This window comes from Chiloscyllium punctatum, chromosome 44 (genome assembly GCF_047496795.1).
Source record: "Chiloscyllium punctatum isolate Juve2018m chromosome 44, sChiPun1.3, whole genome shotgun sequence".
In the NCBI taxonomy this organism is placed as follows: domain Eukaryota; kingdom Metazoa; phylum Chordata; class Chondrichthyes; order Orectolobiformes; family Hemiscylliidae; genus Chiloscyllium; species Chiloscyllium punctatum.
The window spans coordinates 38,473,128-38,492,162 of NC_092782.1; the positions used below are offsets into that span (position 1 = coordinate 38,473,128).

A 19,035-nucleotide genomic window follows, 5' to 3' on the forward strand; every position below is an offset into this window, starting at 1 on the left:
GATGGCTACTGGGAAGAGCAAATTCCCCTTCCAAACATGACTCATGATATGTTTAGGAAACACTCCACCTGGCACAAAATAAAGATACAACATGGCTCATGCCCCCACCACTGCCATAGTGGATCAGACCATTGGCCTCCTTAAAATACGATTTCAATGTCTGGATCACTCCAGCAGAGATAAGAAGATAAGACCCAAGGCTGAAAAGCTGGTGAAACAGAGGCTGATTTTAGGGGAGATGGTGCCTCTGCGAGCTGAATGGGTTGCATAACAGGCGCGATTGATTTCCTTGCAGGACATTTTGCTAGTGCTGTTAAGGTGGTTTTAAACCAACTCAGCTGAGGTGTTAGAATCAGGAAATAATATTAGAAAGCAATAGGGTGCATGAAATGCAGCATAAAATAGAGGAGAAGAAGTTAATAGGTGGAGTCTGAGTAAAGGAAAAAATAATGAAATTTAAGTCAGGGTTACACTTTGTGTGTGTGTGAGTGAGAATGCACAGTATCAAGTTAGTAAGACAGAGGAGTTACAGATGGCCTTGTGGCATTATGGTAATGTCGCAATAATGGAAACCTGGCTTAAGGAAGGGCAGATCTGGATGTGAAATATTCCCATTTACAAACTGTTCAGAAAAGTTAGCAAAGGGTAAAATGGAGGAAGATGGCAATTTTGATTAAGGAGAGCACTGCAATGCTGGATAAAAACTATGCTTCAGAAGATTCATGGATTTGGCTAGAACAAAGCAATAAGAAGGGAGTCGTTACATTATCTAGTATAATATGTAGACCAACTAATAGGAAAGCTACAGAGGAACAAACCTGCAAAGAAATTAAAGGTGTAACCATTGTAGAGTTGTTATCATGGGTGTTTAATTATCCATGTATCGTTTGATATAATCGTAGTGTGAGGAGCAGCAAAGGACAAGCATCCTTCTATTGTGTTCAGGAGAATTTCCTACAGCAGTGTGTGTCGAGTCCAACAAGAAAACTGGCACCGCTGTCCTGGTTCTTACAAATGAAATGAACCAACTAGATTAAGTGACAGAGAACATTTATAAGACAATGATCATTGTATCATGAGGATTACATGCAGCTGGAAAATGACATTGGACCACCCAGAGTAAGAATCCTCAATTGGCAACAGTGAACAGAACAACAGACGACCTTCAAAGAAGGGGTGGTTTGGGCGCAGCCAAGATATCTTCCCTGAAAAGGAAAATACCACAATACCACAAAATATGTGATACACAAACATCAGAAGACAAGATTTGTATTCATTCATTCTTCTTCTCCTTCCCTCCCTCCAATCCATATAACATTATATAATTTTCTTAAACCTTTAATTTGTTCCTACATTTTACATTAGAAACAATGCAACAGCAATTACATTATCTTTTCCAATAACGTGAATAATCTTTGTTTAAATGGTTGCAACAAAAGACTCCACCTGAATAGTCATTCATTCTGTGTTTTAAACTTTTCAATGAAGGCCATTGGGATTGTGATCAGTGTAAATGAGTATTTCCTTGATACTGTCAGGTGTAGACTTCATAGTGTTGATGGGTCCCAACAATCCCAGAGTTCGTTTTTCTGCAGTAGATAGTGGTTGAGTTTCTTAGAGAAGTATCACACTGGCTTCTCTATTCCTGACTCCTCATCCTGCAATGAGATTGAACCTATCCCTAAATTACTTCCATCAATTGCCATTTTGAATGGCTTTGAAAAATCAGTGGCAGACTATTACTGGAGTATTTATCAGGATTGCCATCAGCTTCTCAAAGGCTGCTTGGTGTTCTGCTGACCAGATCACTTTTTTGCTATCATGCTGAAATTATCCAGAAACATCTAGAAACGTTCACACATACCTAAATCATGATTTGTTTTCTTTACTTTTTGGAAAAATGTATTCTATTAGAACCTTGACTTGCACTGTCCTTGGGAACACTGTCCTTGACCTTCAATATGTCCTTGGTAAATTACTCTTGCTTTTCCGAATTCACTTATGGCTACATTTATTATCAAGCCAACCAACAGCAATTGTTTAAATGGGCCTTTTACTTGGCTCACATTTTTGTTTGTGTTGCTCTAAACCACATCATCCAAATAAACTTCACAGATATGAGTCTCTGCTATGACTTGCGATATAGCTGTGATATTCTTTCACGTTGACATTGGTCTAACCTATTTATTATGACAAAAGCAGATATTTTTAGCTCCTGATGTTAATGGCACTTGCCACTACTCCTTCAGTAGTTCAATCTTAGAAAGGAATGAGGCACTGCCAACCCTACTGTTGTGGTCTTCTGAATGTGAAATTGGTCACAAACCTGTCTTTGTGGCTGTATGAATCTTTTCTATAATCTATACAGAGTGTAGTTGATCTATTTGATTTAGAAGCTAACACTACCAGTGAATGCCAACTATTTTGACTAGGTTCCGGCATGTACTGGATCTGCTTTAACCTGAGTTTGTTCTGTTCTGGGCTTAACCAGTAAGGATGCTTGTTTATTTGGTCCTGACTCTCCTACATACACATCATGCCTAGCCACTGTAATACAACTGGGTGTGTCTGTACTGATTACCTTTTAATTTCTAATTAGTTTCATAAGATCCACCTGTTGTCATTCCTTTAAATATGAGAACAGTGTCTCGCAGTCATAATAATTTAATAGAAATTAATCAAATTATAGGAGGTTCACTTTGAGAAATGTCCACCACTCCTCCTATCTTACTGTATTGGCCCCATCATTTTCCACTTTTCTTTCCACTTGACACATTTGTTGCTCCTTTCCTATGATACCTTTTCAACATATTTATGTCATAGAACTGATTCTTCATTCTAGATCAGGAGTATTTATCAGATAAGTAACTTTACTAACACTCCCAACTACTTTGCGAGCAGCATTTCAGTTTCCATATGGGAACTCAGCAGCCTTCAGAACTCAATATCATGTTCAGTAATTTTAGGGCCTGAGCACCTTCTTCCATGAATTTTCAGCACTCCTCCACACTAGGCCTTGACATCACATGGGCTGTTATTATCATAGCCAACCTATTTTTCACCCACATTAGCAGCTTTTCTTTCTCCCCTGCTCACCATTATCCATTCCTTTGACTGTCAATTGCTGTTCTCTCACTCTGGGTTCTGTCCCCACTTACTGTATTCATTCCAAACACCCCTGCCTCCATCTTTAACATATATATCATCACCTAGCCACAGTCAGTTGTGAAGGAGAGTCACTGAACCAGAAACATTAACTCTGCTTTCTCTCCAAATGCTTGCAGTCCTACTGCATTTTACCATCTATTATTGTTTTTGTTTCAGATAAATTCCAGCATTTGGATATTCCAGTTGTTCTTTGTTATTTGTGTATAGTACGGATCACTGGATCCGCTTCTTGAGCCTCAGTTAACAAAGATATGCCAAACTGAACAGTACTTTTTAACTTATCCTCATTCTTCAATGGAGTTTCAGCTACCTTAACATCTGCGTGTGATATTACTGTGACCTCTGGTTATTGAATTTGTTTAGCTATTGCTCTAGTCACTACAGAGGATGGGAATATACCATGACCTATTCCTTCAATTGTTCAGTCTCCTTGTGTCCAACTGGACTTTCCATGATGAAAGGCAAAGCTTTATCTTTCACTTCTGACAAATCTTTCCCCAGAAGTAAATCAACGTTCTCTTCAGTTAGGTCTGAGTTCTGAAGATAAGTCATACTCCCTCTTAACCACCCTGATTACCATTGGTTCAGACAAGTTACACTCCAATTAGACTTTGTGCAATGGAACTGACATGTACTCTCCACCTATCCCATTTAGAGTCATAGAGTCTTGATAGCTCAGAAAGAGGCCCTTCGATCTTTTGAGTCCAAGCTGGTTATCAAACATTTATTTATTCTAATTCCATTTTCCAGCACTTAGTTTAAAGTTTGAATGCTGTGGCATTTTAAGTGTTCACCTAAGCAATTCTTAAATGTCTTCAGAGTTCTGCCTAATCCACCCTTTCATGCAATGAGATCCAGATATGAGAAGATCTCAGGGTGAGAAAGGTTTTTCTCAAATCCCCTTTAAACATTCTCCTCTTTATCTTAAAACTGTGTCTCCATGGTTATTGACCCCTTCATTAAGTGGAAACATTTCTACCAATGTACCCTGATAGTGTGGCCGAGTGGTCTAGTGCACTGGGTTCCAGGTTCCAGTCTCTAAGGAGGCATGGGTTCAAATCCCACCGCTGCCATTTCTGTGGATCAATTGTGATATTGCAGCATGTTGAAATGTTGTGTTAAGCACTGGTGTACTTAAGTTCAAAACAAAGAAATGTAGGTTTGTTTCTTGAGACATGGATAGAGCAGGAACAGGAATGGTTGTTGTTGGTTCCAGGATTTAGATATTTCAGTAAAAATAGAGAAGATGGTAAAAGAGGGGGAGGTGTGGCATTGTTGGTCAAGGACAGTATTACAGTTGCAGAAAGGATGTTTGGGGACTTGTCAACTGAGGTAGTATGGGCTGAGGTTAGAAATAGGGAAGGAGAGTTCACCCTGTTGGGAGTTTTCTATAGGCCTCCAAATAGTTCCAGAGATGTAGCGGCAAGGATAACAAAGATGATTCTCGATAGGAGTGAAAGAGACAGGGTAGTTGTCACGGGGGCTTCAACTTTTCAAATATTGACTGGGAACACTATAGTATGAGTACTATAGATTGGTCAGTTTTTGTCCTGTGTATGCAGGAGGGCTTCCTGACACAGTATGCAGACAGGCAAAGCCACATTAGATTTGGTACTGGGTAATGAGCCCGGCCAGGTGTTAGACTTGGAAGTAGGTGAGCACTTTGGTGATAGCGATCTCAATTCTGTTATGTTTACTTTTGTAATAGAAAAGGACAGGTGTATACTACTGGGCTAGAGTTACAGCTGGGGGAAAGGCAATTACGATGTGATTAGGCAAGATTTAGGATGCATAGGATGGGGAAGCAAACTGCAGGGGATGGGAACATTAGAAATGTGGAACTTATTCAAGGAAAAGCTCCTGTATGTCCTAGCTAAGTGTGTACCTGTCACGCAGGGAGGAAGCTGTAGAGCGCGGGAGCCATGGTTTACGAAGGAAGTAGAATCTCTAGTCAAGAGGAAGAAGAAGGCTTATGTTAGGATGAGATGTGAAGGCTCAGTTAGGGCACTTGAGGGTTACAAGGTAGCCAGGAAAGACCTAAAGAGAGAGCTCAGAGGAGCCAGGAGGAGACATGAGAAGTTGTTGGTGGATAGGATCAGTGTAAACCCTAAGGCTTTCTATAGGTAATTAAGGAATAAAAGAATAACGAGAGTAAGATTACGGCCAATCAAGAATAGTAGTGGGAAGTTGTGTGTGGAGTCAGAGGAGATGGGGGAAACACTAAATGAATATTTTTCGACAGTATTCACTCTAGAAAACGACAATATTGTCGAGGAGAATACTGAGATACAGGCTACTAGACTAGGTGTGATTGAGGTTCACAAGGAAGAGGTATTAGAAATCCTGCAGAGTGTGAAAATAGATAAGTCCCCTTGACCGGTTGGAATTTATCCTAGGATCCTCTGGGAAGCCAGGGAGGAGATTGCCGAGCCTTTGGCATTGATCTTTAAATCATCATTGTCTACAGGAATAGTGCCAGAAGTCTGGAAGATAGCAAATGTGGTTCCCCTGTTCAAGAAGGGGAGTAGAGACAACTCTGGTAATTATAGACCAGTGAGCCTTACTTCAGTTGTTGGTAAAGTGTTGGAAAAGGTTATAAGAGATAGGATTTATAATCATCTAGAAAAGAATAATTTGATTAGGGATAGTCAGCACGGTTTTGTGAAGGGTAGGTCGTGCCTCACAAACCTTATTGAGTTCTTTGAGAAGGTAACCAAACAGGTAGATGAGAGTAAACCGATTGATGTGGTATCTGGATTTCAGCAAGGCGTTCGCTAAGGTTCCCCACAGTAGGCAAAAGTACAAAATGCAGAGGAATGGGATTGTGGGAGATATAGCAGTTTGGACCAGTAATTGGCTTGTTGAAAGAAGACAGAGGGGATGGTTGATGGGAAATGTTCATCCTGGAGTCCAGTTACCAGTGGTGTACTGCAAGGGTCGGTGTTGGGTCCACTGCTGTTCGTCATTTTTATAAACTACCTAAATGAGGGCGTAGAAGGGTGGTTTAGTAAATTTGCAGATGACACTAAGGTCGGTGAAGTTGTGAATAGTGATGAAGGATGTTGTAGGTTACAGAGAGACATAGATAAGCTGCAGAGCTGGGCCGAGAGGTGGCAAATGGAGTTTAATGCGGACAAGTGCGAGGTGATTCACTTTGATCGGAGTAATCGGAATGCAAAGTACTGGGCTAATGGTAAGATTCTTGGTAGTGTTTTAGCTTTTATTAATAGAGGGATCGAGTTCCGGAATCTTGAGGTTATGTTGCAGCTGTACAAAACTCTGGTGCAGCCGCACTTGGGAGTATTGTGTACAGTCTGGTCACCGCATTATAAGAAGGATGTGGAAGCTTTGGAAAAGGTGCAGGGGAGATTTACTAGGATGTTGCCTGCGATAGAGGGAAGGTCTTACGTGGAAAGGCTGAGGGACTTGAGGCTGTTTTCGTTAGAGAGAAGGTTGCGAGGTGACTTAATAGAGATATATAAGATAATCAGAGGGTTAGATAGGGTGGATAGGGAGAGCCTTTTTCCAAGGATGGGGACGGCGAGCATGAGGGGGCATAGCTTTAACTTGAGGGGTGATAGATATAGGACAGATGTCAGAGGTAGTTTCTTTACTCAGCGAGTAGGGAGGGTATGGAATGCTTTGCCTGCAACGGTAGTAGACTTGCCAACTTTAAATACATTGAAGTCGTCATTGGATAAGCATATGGACGTACATGGAATAGTGTAGGTTAGATGGGCTTCAGTTTGGTATGACAGGTCGGCGCAACATTGAGGGCCGAAGGGCCTGTACTGCACTATAATGTTCTATCTATTCCCTTAAACTTTGTGCATCTCAATCATATGCACCCTCAGCCTTTGCCCTTTTGAAAACAGCATATCTAGTCTCTTTTATAGCTGAATTACTCCAGCCAAGCATCTCCTGGTGCATCTCTTCCGCACTGTCTTGTGCAATCACATTTGGCTTTCATTGAACTTTATGGATAGAAAGTTAATGCCTTTTAGCATGAGAGTTTGGGCAGCCCCTCTATCTTAGCATTGTTATGAGCTTGGAGATACAACCTTTTGAAGACAGAGATTATCTTCCCTTTAGATAAAAATGCTTTTCATCTTTCATCTACTCTAGCTATTTTGTCTGCACTCAGCAGTGTTGACCATTGGTTCTCTAAGTTGCAGTTAAAGCTAAAATCTGAATTAGGGCCCATTCCTTCTCCGGTTCTTTATCGGACTCAATCTTGCAAGCTCCAATATGTTCCGTGGGAGCCCCTACAACTTTCAACATTTTGAACAATTGTGTCGCACTTTGCTACTATGAAAACATCTTGGCTTGTGTTTGCCATCTCTGCCCTTGCCTTTCTAATCTCAGTTGGTGACCTTGGAGCATTCCCAACCATCTTTTCATATCTTGGCTACTTGCTTTTCTTTCACTTTTTTTTACCTTCGAATATGTGAGGGTGACCGGAAAAAGGTTGGGTTTTATGGATAAACTGATCATCAGCCATTAGTGTTGCCTGTCCAGCAGTGGCGATGTTTTGATTCTCAATGTGAGTTCTTACTATGAAAGGTAGTGAATTTTTAAATTCTTCTGACAGAATAATCTTCCTGAGAGCTGCATATGTGGTTTCAGTTCTAATGTTCATATCCATCTGTCAAAATTATATACCTTTTCAAATTCCATGTAGTTTTTTTGGCTGTTCCCTTAAAGTTTGGCATCTTTGCCTATATACTTCAGGCTCATATGGTCCCAATAAGATATTCTCATAATCCTGAGAAACCTCTGGCACTGAAGCATAAATTTCCAGACAATTACCAGACAGTTTACTCTCTAAGATCAATGGCCAGTCGTCTTTTGCCCAATTCATTTGCCTAGCCATTTTCTCAAATGATGTGAAGGATGCGTCTGCATAATTTTTCTCAAATTATCTTGGGGCCTCTGCAAACTTAAATGCATCCTTACTAGACTTTACTTATAATTCAAATTCTCCCACTAAGGCCTGTATCAGTATCTGACATCTCCTGTTTAACCTGCATTCTTTTAAGCTGATAGTCATATTCCCTGTGGAGTTTTCTCTTCTCATTACATCTTAAATCTAGTTTTCTCATTTCCATTCCTTATTTTCCTTTGCTGTTTCCCTCTCATTTTTCTTCCTTTTGGAATTCCATGTTGAGTAATTTTTCTAACATTCTGTCTTCATGCTCATGCTGCTAAAACAGCTACCAATTATTGCCTAATTCCAATATTTCACTACCTGGCGTACTTGTTATCTTCTTTCTAAACCCAATTGCCAATGCCAACATTTCACTTGCTGCATTGCCTAGTCCACGTGAACACTGGAGTGTCTCTGATTTTCCACAAATTGCAGGAGGAGCATTCCATAGGGCTAGGTTCTCCTGCCATTTCAAACTTTATCAACTACAGACAACAATCCAGGAACTGATTACACAACTGTAGAGAGAGGAGGAAAACTTCTTCAAAGCAGGCATCCTTGCAAGAGGGTTCGCAGTAGGATTAAAATTAGCAAGGTAAAAACAATGACTGTAGGTTCTGGATTAGAGTGGTGCTGGAAAAGCACAGCAGTTCAGGCAGCATCCGAGGTAGAGAGAGGGGGGAAACTTCTTCAAGGCAGGCATCTCTACAAGATACTCAGGGAGTCCCTCTCCCACTGCAACTCCCAGGTCATTTACTCTATGCTACTTTCTCCCCACCCCCACCGTCCTCTCATTTATCTCTCCACCCTTCAGGCAGTCTGCCTGTATTCCTGATGAAGGGCTTTTGCCCAAAACGTCAATTTTCCTGCTCCTTGGATGCTGCCTGAACTGCTGTGCTTTTTCAGCACCACTCTAATCCAGAATACCCCTAAGCTGGCCTATTTCAGTAAAAGTACAACACTGATATCTACCAGAAAATATGGAAAACTGTCCAGTTATATCCTGCACACAAAAAAAAAAACAGGACAAATCCAATCTGGCCAATTATTGCCCCATCAATCTAACCTTGACCATCAGTAAATATATGAAAGGCATCATCAGCAGTGCTGTCGAGCAGTACCTGCTCAACAATAGCCTGCTCACTGACCCCTAATCTAGGTTTCACCAGTCCAGCTAAGCTTTTGATCTCATTAAAGGTTTGGATATATCCCCCCAATTCTCCCACTGTCAATATCCTTGGGGGTTACCATTGACTGGAAACTGTACGAGATGCTCCATATAAATATATTGGCTATAGAGCAGGTCAGGAGTTCGGAATCCTGCAGTGAATAACTCCCCGCCTGATTCCCCGGGTGGTAGACATAGAGAGAATCTTACATCGATCAATGTAGCATGCAAGTTCAGTAGTTTATGATAAGGTATAGCAGATTTAAAACAGGGGGTGAGGAAAAATTACTTCTCTCAAAGGGTCCTGAATCTGTGGAATTCATTGCCCCAGACTGTTACGGATGCCAGGACAATAAAAAAATTTTTGAGGAGATCAGTTTTTAGTTCGTAATATGTTATGAGTTTTGGAGAGTGAACAAAAAAGTGAAGTTTAAGCTGAAATGAGATCAGCTGTGATTATATTAAATGGTAGAACAGGCTTGAGGGACTGAATTGCCCACTCTTGCTCCTAGTTCTTATGTTCCCAAGGGCAGCTAGGGATGGACAATACATTGGCCATGCTAATTGTCCATAGTGTGTGTAGTCTAGTTGGATTAGCCATGGTAAATGTGTGGTTACAGGGATAAGATGGGGAGCTGGGTTTGGGTGGGATGCTCTTCAGAGGATCAGTGTAGATTCATTGGACCAAAGGGCTTCTTTCCTCACTACAGGGAATCTAAGTGGGTGAGCTTATTAATCAAGGAGCAACCCTGTACTGAAAATAACAAATGCTGGAGATCACAGCGGGTCAGACATGGAGAGAGAGCAATCTAATGTTTCGAGTCTAAATGACTCTTCCTCAGAGCTCTGTATCAGAGCTCTATCTAGACTTGAAATGTTACTTTGCTCTCTCCATGGATGCTGTCTGATCCAAGGTTATTAAATTATTTTGCATCAGTATTGACAACGAAAAGGATGTGCTAGACAGTCAATCTTGGAATATGTTGATCTTCTAGAGGATTTCAATAAAAAAAGGTATTGAGTGATTTGAAAAATATTTAAGTTAGACATTGAGGTCCCCCAGAATTCTGAAGGAGGCAGGTGAGGAAATTACTGGGGCCTTGTATGAAGTTTTTATACCTTTTCAGTCACAGGAGAGGTCGGAGAGGACTAGAGATTAACTAGGGTTTTTCCTTTTAAGGGCAACAGGGATAATCCAGGAAAATAGAGGCCAGTGAGCCTCATGTCAGTAGTGGGGAAATTATTGGAGAAGACTCTTAGGGGTAGGACTTACTCACATTTGGAAAATTATGGACTTATTAATGATAGCATGGCTTCATGTGGGCAAGATCTTGATTGAGATTTTTGAGTTGTGGCTGTTTAAAACATTCTTTAGGCCACATTTGGAGTATTGTGTACAGTTCTGTTTGCCACACTACCAGAAAGGATGTGGAAGCTTCAGAGAGGGTGCAGATACGGTTGACCAGGATGTTGCCAGATTTGAAAGATATTAATTATGAGGAGAGATTGGACAAACTTGGTTTGTTTTCACATGAATGTGGAAGGATGGGGGGGGGGCAACCTGATAGAAGCTCTCAAAATTAGAGGCATGGATAGAATGGATAGTCGGAACCTTTCTCCCAGGGTAGAAATGCTAATAACTAGGGATAGAGGTTTAAAGTAATAGGGTAAAAGTTTAAAGGAGATGTGAGAGGCAGGTTTTGCACACAGAGGGTGGGAAGTGCCTGGAATGTGTTGCCAGAGGAGGTGGTGGAGGCACATACAATAACAACATTTAAGAGGTATATAAACAGGCAAGGGAATAGGGTTACGGACTGCATAGAGGCAAAAAGCCTTTAGTTTAGAAAGGTGTCATGTGTTGGTGCAGTCTTGGTGGGCTGAAGGGCCTCTTCCTGTGCTGTACCATTCTTTATTCTTTATCCCCACAGTAACCACCATGGTTGGACGTGCATTTTTAGGTGTGAGGGAGTTTTAAAATTAAACAGTGGTGCTTTACAATTAAATAGTGCTCGACAGGCTGCTTGCAGTTGTGACAGAATGTTTTTGGGTTGAGAACTCGGTGTGTGATTAGTCCAGCCATCTGTGTGTTTTTAGTATCAACTAAAATTTCAACCAAAGTGTCAGCAGAAATGTTATTTCAATCACCAAACTGGAGCTAAAAACACTTGCTGGTTGAGAAGCTGCAGAGAGCCTGAAATTTATAGACTAAAATCTATCTACACTGCTTCCAATTAACCAAGTACAAATTAGAAATTAAATCTAATATTTATAGCTCAGCAACTGGCTCAACAAACTTATTGAACTGTCAAGGATTCCAGTGAATGTGTTTGTTTTTTTTCTACTAGAAGCTTAGTATTGAATGGTAATAACTCAGTCCAGTTTCAAAGTTAACATTTCAGTTAAGTTTCTTTTAATATTTGTTCATTTTTAGAATCCTGTTCTGTCATAATAGCATTCTTACAGTATATTCTCCTACTTCAAGGAAGTTAACTACAATTGGTGTAAAGCAGTAAGATGACCTTTGGCAATATATTTGGCTGGATGTGTTTACACTCTACTTGTACAATATAATTTCATTTCAGTAGAGGCAAAATACTGCAGATGCTGGAAACTTAAAATGAAGATTCTTGGAGAATGATGGAGAAACTCAGCAGGTCTGAGAGCGTCTGAGATTGTTTCATCTGGGCCAGATCTGAGTTTCTCCAGCATACTTAAAAATGAGGTGTCAGCCTGGTGAAGCTACAAACCAGGACTACCTGCACGCCAAATAGTATAAGCAATATGTGCTGGACAGAGCTAGGTGATCCCACAACTAATGGATCAAATCTAAGCTGTGCAGTTCTGCCACATCCAAACATGAATGGTAATGGTCAATTAGACAACTCACTGGTGGAACAAGTTCCACAAATATCCCCATCCTCAATGATGGGGGAGTCCAGCACATCAGTGCAAAAGATGAAGCTGAAGTATTGGCAACAGTCTTCAGCCAGAAGTGCCAAGGGGATAATCCATCTTGCACTCCTCCACAAGCTCCTCCTAGTATCTCAGATGCCAGTCTTCAGGCATTTTGATTCACTCCATGTGATATCATGAAACAGTTTGGAGACACTGGATACTGCAAAGGTTATGGGTCCTGCCAACATTCCAGCAATAGTACTGAGACTTGTGCTCCAGAACAAGCTCTTCCAGTACAATTACAACACTGGCAACTATTGAATAATCTGGAAGATTATCCAGGTATGTCCTGTATACACAAAGCAAGCCGCGCCAACTATCACACCATCAGTCTACTGTTGATCATCAGCTAAGGGAATGGAAGGTGCCACCAGCAATGCAAGCAAGCAATACCTGCTCAGCAATAACCTGCTCACTGATGCCCAGTTTGGATTCTGCCAGGGCCACACTGCTCCTAACTTCAGTTTAGCCTTGGATCAAACAAAAAACCTGAATTCCAGAGATGAAGTGGAAGTGATAGACCTTGATGTCAAGATAATATTTGACCAAATATGTCATCAAAAACCTTTAGCAGAACTAGAATCAATGGGAATCAGAGATGCTCTCAGATGGTTGGATTCTTGCATATCTGATAAGAAAAAGGTTGTGATTGTTAGTCATCACAGCTCCAGGACATCTCTGCAGGAGTTCCTCAGGGTAGTGTCCTAGGCCCCACCATCTTCAGCTGCTTCTTAACAAGCTTCCCTCCAACATAAGATCAGAACTGGGGATGTTCGACAATTGCACAATGTTCAGCATCATTTGTGACTTTTCAGATACTGAAGCACTCCATAACCAAATGTAACAAGACGTGGACAGCATCCCAACTTGGAGTGAAAGTGGCAAATAACATTCAGGACCTACAAATGCCAAGCGAATGACTATCTCCACCAACCATTGACATTCAACGGTGTTGTCATCATTGAGTCCTGCACTATGCACACTCTGGAAGTTGCCACTGACCAGAAACTGAACTGGATGAGCCATATAAATAGAGTGGCTATAAGAACAAATCAGAGACTAGGAATTATGCAGTAACTCACCTGACTCCCCAAAAGCCTGTCCACTGTCTAAAAGGTATAATTCAGGAGCCTGATGGAATATTTCCCACTTACTTGGATGAGCGCAACTCAACAACATTCAAGGAGCTTGATGCTGACCAGGACAAAGCAGCCCACTTGATTGGTACCAACCCCACATCCACAAACATTCAGTGATTCCACCACAGATGCAGTGTGTACTGCAGAAATTCACCAAGGCTACTTAGACAGCATCTTCCAAACTCTCAAACAATTCCATCTAGAAGGACAAGAGCAGCGGATAATAGGAACATCACAACTTAAAAGTTTCCCTCCAAGCCACTCACTATCCTGACTTGGAAATATATCATTGTTCTTTCACTGTCATCTGGACAAAACTCTGGAATTCTCTGTTGTGGGTCTACCTACAGTATATGGTCAGCACCAGTTTTAGAAACTAGCTGACCACCACCATATCAAGGGCAACTAGGATTAGACAATAAATGTTGGCTCGGCCAGCAATACCATGTGTCATGTGTGAACTGAAGAAAAAATTCTCTATTTGTTTCATAATATCGTTTCACATCGACTACAGTATTGATATTTTTAAGATGTATTTACATATGTTTTTACCTCTGCAGAGTGTTTGTATTATTACTTTTTTGTTCATTCTAAAACTTGTCTTGATTATGACAGGTTCTATCATGTTAAAATTGCCTAAAGCCTTAAGAGCTGAGCTCCAGCTATCTGGATCAATTGTAGAGATCAGTCCTGAGATTCATCTGGATGACATTGATAATAGCACACAGCAAGATCACCAAACTGTTCACGGTAAGATGAATCTTTAGAGGAATATATCTAAATTTAGATGTGAAAAGAATTCTTCATATGTAGAATAACTTTAATTTAGCTTGAATTGTTGTCTTCTAGCTTTGTGCAACCATGTTAGAAAATCTACCCTAATAAACACAGCATCACACAGAATCCATTATTATTTGTTAGAATTTTAGCTCTGGAAATAAAGTGATGGTTTACTAAAGTATTTAATTGAAAATAAAAAGTTATATTATCCAAATTTCCAGTATTTATCATTTTTATTTGATTGGGATTCTGAAACTGATTTTTTTCAAACTCTGCTTAAGTTATATAATACCTTTGATAAATTTAATTTATTCTGATCAATTTGTTCAAATCATAATTTGTCTGAAATTATTTTTGCTTAATTGGAAACTCTGGTGGATAGGTGGTACTAACATGTATTCCACTGGTTTTGTATGTCGTGTGCAAGTAAATTCTCAATGTTACTAATTATCCAACTTCAAGATAAACTTATGAACATATTTCGCAGTTCAGGAAGCATCTGTGGAGAAGTTAAAGTTATCAATCTGAAATATCATTTCTCTGAACACACGTGTTGCTTAATCTGCTGAGTTTTCTCAGCAATTTATTTTTATTTTACATTTCCAGCATTTCATTTTATTTTGTCAAAATTACTTTATTTCTAAACTACAAGTTGTAAAAATAAATATACACAGGTTATATTTTATGATATTTCTAAAAAATATGTCAATGATGTAAACCAATGAAAATATTATTTAAACAGAACAATGATTGTAAAATACAGCAACTTGGGAACAGGGTAGTTGGATGAGGTTTGCAAAAAAATGTGTTGCAGAAGGAATAGACTGTGTCAACACAAATGTATTATACAGTGAAATATGAATTCAGTAAGTAATACATTTTTCCCCTGGGATTTCAGCTTTTCTGAATGGTAAAGGAGAAGGTGCTCATTTAATCAAAGCTCAGGCAGTGCGTGGTATGCTGAACATTAAAAGCTGTAGTTGGATTGATACTCTGAAGCTAAAATCATTATAATAAATCTGTACTAAAGCAAATGGATTTTTGTTTCCTCCATATCGATGAGTTGTGAGTTTCCATGTATTTTTGCTACTTTATTTCTGTAAAGAAAATTATTTTAATCATGTTCATGTCATCATAATTTGTCATGCATTGTTCAGAAATTATCTGTAACTGATTAATTGTCAAATTTTTGCCAATTTTTAGGCATTTAATTTTATAGAGTATTTACTTTCTTCAAATAAACATAGTATTAATCTAATAATAGAATGTAATGGTCAGTCACTTTTTGTGTAATCACAACCTTGACCTATTCTATAATTTTAGTAACCTGTAATAAATTAATTACCACAAAATACTTACCATCTTATGTTATGTTGCAGATTAGCTAATGAAATAAATGCTGCATGCTTGTTTGATCTTTAACAAAAGTTAAATATAAATATGCAGATTGCTATTTGTACATGACAAATGTATTTGAGTTACGGAAACCTGTCCAAAGGGGACGTCTTTTTTTTAAGAAAAAATACCTGGCACTAGCAAAAAATTGACACTTAGTAACTGTCCCAAATAACCAATTTGGTAACCAATAAAGCTGTACCTTTAGCATGGACACTTCCAAATAATGAATTACAATCAACCTTCACTGCACAAAGACTGTTTACAACATAAATCACTAGGTAAATAAAAGTTGCGATTGATGGGAAAAAAAACATGGTGTCTGTAGAATGGAGATTTCTATACTGGCTGAGACATAGTACCTTGCCTGCTTTTGTTCCAGGATTAGAGTGGTTCCTCTGCTTTTAGGGATCATTATTTTAGAACACCGTATTCTAAAAAAGCCAGGATAGATTTTTCCACTCTCTCCTTGCTTTATTGCTACTATCTGAAATGAGACATTGGTCTCTGGGGCATTATCTCTGAAAGCCAGGGAACTTATTTGATGATGATGGTAAATTACAAGTTGATTATTGCACTAAATTTCCTGCTCTTTCCCTACACTCTCCCCTCCCCCAAAAGTAATCATGGCAGGGGATTATGACTGAAGCAGGAATGGGCTGGAGGTTCAGAAATTGAGAGGCGTGGCATATAGGAGAGTATGAAATCAGGGTGTTTCTGAAATCAGCAGTGAGAAGAGATGGATATTGAGCCTGATGCTTTGGGGATAAAAGAGGACTAAGAATTAGGATATGGGGACTGAAGTGGGTGAGGGTTGGGAGAATCTGGTAGGAGAAAGTGAGGACTGCAGATACTGGAGATCCGAGCTGAAAAATGTGTTGTTGGAAAAGCACAGCAGGTCAGGCAGCATCCAAGGAGCAGGAGAATTGACGTTTTGGTCATAAGCCCTTCTTCAGAATCTGGTAGGATGCCATTATTGTTTGCAGAGCCAGTAGCAACCTGTAAGGTGCAAGAATAATAAGTGGACGTAGAATCATCTTGAACTGAGGGTTTTTATTTACACAGTAGGATCCTTCACCATGTGTAGCAATTGAACTTACAACGTAAGTTTAATTCTATGGGGGATGGGAATAAATATTTGACAAGGAAGAATATAAAAGAACTAGGAGAAGATAGTAGTTTGGTTTCAGAAGGCCTCCTGGGTTCTTGGAACTTGAACAAGAATGATGAAGTGAAATCAAGCAAAGATCCTCAAATGTAGGGGACCCAACCTCTGAGGTAAACATAATAGTTGTGGGTGATTGTGCATTGCATTGTCCAGCTAGTTGGCTACTCTAAGCAGAATGCCCTTTAAACTTTAGCATGCTAACCAGTATACCACCCCTCTTCAAGTAATGGTATCCACTTTGTATCCATTCCTATCAAACCTGATCAAGTATTTTTAATTTAAGTAGTATTAAATACAAATAATAGAAGCAATTTTTGAGGAAAGTTCCAGTCTGTGAACAAGCAACAATTGTGATGCATATGCTGAGCCAAGCACTTAATCCTACCAAAAACAGGTCGGCAGACTAAAGTAGGGAGAAAGGAAAACTGCAATTGGAGGATCATCTATTCCATCACCAGTGTGATAGACTTGGGTGTGCTAACTCCACCACTCCCTCACTTTAAACATTAACAACACACGGAGGACGAGAGGTGCATTTCAGAAAGGGGTATGCCCCCTTACTCTAGTTGTGCAATTGTTGATTTTGTGGTAAGCAAGCTGTCAGTGCAGCAATGGATCTTAAGATCGTGACTGTTTCAATGGAAAAGGACCCCAAGATGACAATCAACTCGGAAACCCAATGAAAGAGAATGCAACTGTAATCAAATCCAGAATTCAATACAATCCCAAGTGAGTCTGAAAGAAAGAACAATTGTTGCAGTCAGCACTGAATATTTAGTTCCTCTTAGTTCAAATTGCACAAATGACCATTTTGAAAATGAGACAACCAGGTGCAGATTCCTGGCGTGTCTCTGATTTATGGTTTCATATATTATCATATTCAATTTTCATCCTGCATTTTTTGATAGTTGCTTTGAATTTGAACTAAATTTACTTATTAAAGAGAAATTATTTCCTCCTGTGCATTAAAACATGTTCTGCTGATTAATGGTTGCAACATATTTTGGGGCGTTCTGAACTTGTGAAAGATGCTGAATAAAAATGCAGATATTTATTTTTGTTACAGTTTTTCTAATTAAAATCTAATTTCACAAGAAAACTGTTGTTATTGAATAATTGTCATTTGTCTATTTGTTTTGAAATACGAATATCCAAAAAGTAGCTTAAATAAACTTTTTCAAACTGATTTAGCAGTACTTTGAATAAACTGTTGCAGTGAAATGTACGTTTCATTCATAGAATTACCTTCATATGTCATGAAGTGATGTATATAAGCCAGTGTTGCACAAATTAAACTTTCTAACTTAAAAGCGCACACATATTTTTTGAACAAAAATATCAGAGTTAAAAATCTATAATATTCAACTGTAGAATTTAGATGGAATGCATGACATGCATCATTGGTTATCCTATCTAGATTTTTTTGATTATTTTACTCAATTCTTGATTTCTGTTTTTGCAACGATCATTCCACTATAATTGAAGCACTAGTATAACATTGTGCTAGCTTTCCTTGTTACAAAAATCAAATACCAAAGTTAAATATTTGAAAATATCTTGACTGTTGGTACAAAGCTTTAATTATAATATTTTGTGTATGCGAATTAAGATGATTTCTGTAATCAATCTGGTCTTCTGTCAATAACAAATGCAATCTCTATCTTCGACTTTTAATTGTGAAATTTATTTTTTGTGCCACAAATAATCAAAGTAATTGTTAATGGTTACACCTATAGATTATTAAAAGTAAACATTCTTATATATAGGAAGTAGATTTCTGACAAGCTTAACAATTTGATGATTAAGCATTTTATGTCTCTTCATCTTCCTTTTTAGTGACCAGCTCATTCCCTTTGTTATCATATCCAAACCATAATGGTGGGTTCTCGTCATTGTATTCCAAATGCTGAACATTGGTTACTGCTTTGACAGCTTCTCTAAATTAAAGAAATAGAACATTATTAGATGCAATAAACAAATGCTTCAGTAAACTTTGTAATAAATCAAAAAGATAGAGGGAAAGAGAGTGAAAGACCATTTTAACTTTGCAATGCGTTTCATGGTCGAAAACGGTAGCGTTAGAAAAGCACAGCAGGTCAGGCAGCATCCGAGGAGCGGATCGTTGACATTTCAGGTGCAAGCCGTTCATCTGGAATGTGCTCATGTCCGAAGGGTTTATGCCCAATACATCGATTCTCCTTCTCCTCGGATGCTGCCTGACCTGTGCTTTTCCAGCGCTACTGTTTTTGACTCTGACTTCTCCAGCATCTGCAGTCCTCATTTTCTCCAACATGTATTTCATGTAGGCTGATGCAGTTGCGAAGAGAACTCTGAC

General features: G+C 39.2%; 2 protein-coding genes across 5 annotated transcripts in view; one reads left to right on the forward strand and one right to left on the reverse strand.

Annotated features, from left to right (window-relative positions):
• Nucleotides 1–19,035, forward strand: part of fam185a (family with sequence similarity 185 member A) — a 122,615-nt gene that overhangs the window by 73,705 nt on the left and 29,875 nt on the right. For 2 of the 3 annotated variants that reach the window (XM_072562663.1, XM_072562665.1), the window contains 2 exons: nucleotides 13,973–14,107; nucleotides 15,036–15,883. In XM_072562663.1, coding sequence (XP_072418764.1) covers nucleotides 13,973–14,107; nucleotides 15,036–15,151 — 251 coding nt within the window. In that variant the 3' untranslated portion in view covers nucleotides 15,152–15,883. Of the gene's footprint in view, nucleotides 1–13,972; nucleotides 14,108–15,035; nucleotides 15,884–19,035 lie in introns of those variants that run through there. The other variant, XM_072562664.1, reaches the window with a different exon arrangement.
• LOC140466890 (F-box and leucine-rich repeat protein 13-like) overlaps nucleotides 15,970–19,035 on the reverse strand; it is a 110,594-nt gene continuing 107,528 nt past the window's right edge. For both annotated transcript variants that reach the window (XM_072562667.1, XM_072562666.1), the window contains one exon: nucleotides 15,970–18,637. In XM_072562667.1, the coding sequence (XP_072418768.1) occupies nucleotides 18,511–18,637 (127 nt within the window). In that variant the 3' untranslated portion in view covers nucleotides 15,970–18,510. The remainder of the gene's footprint in view (nucleotides 18,638–19,035) is intronic.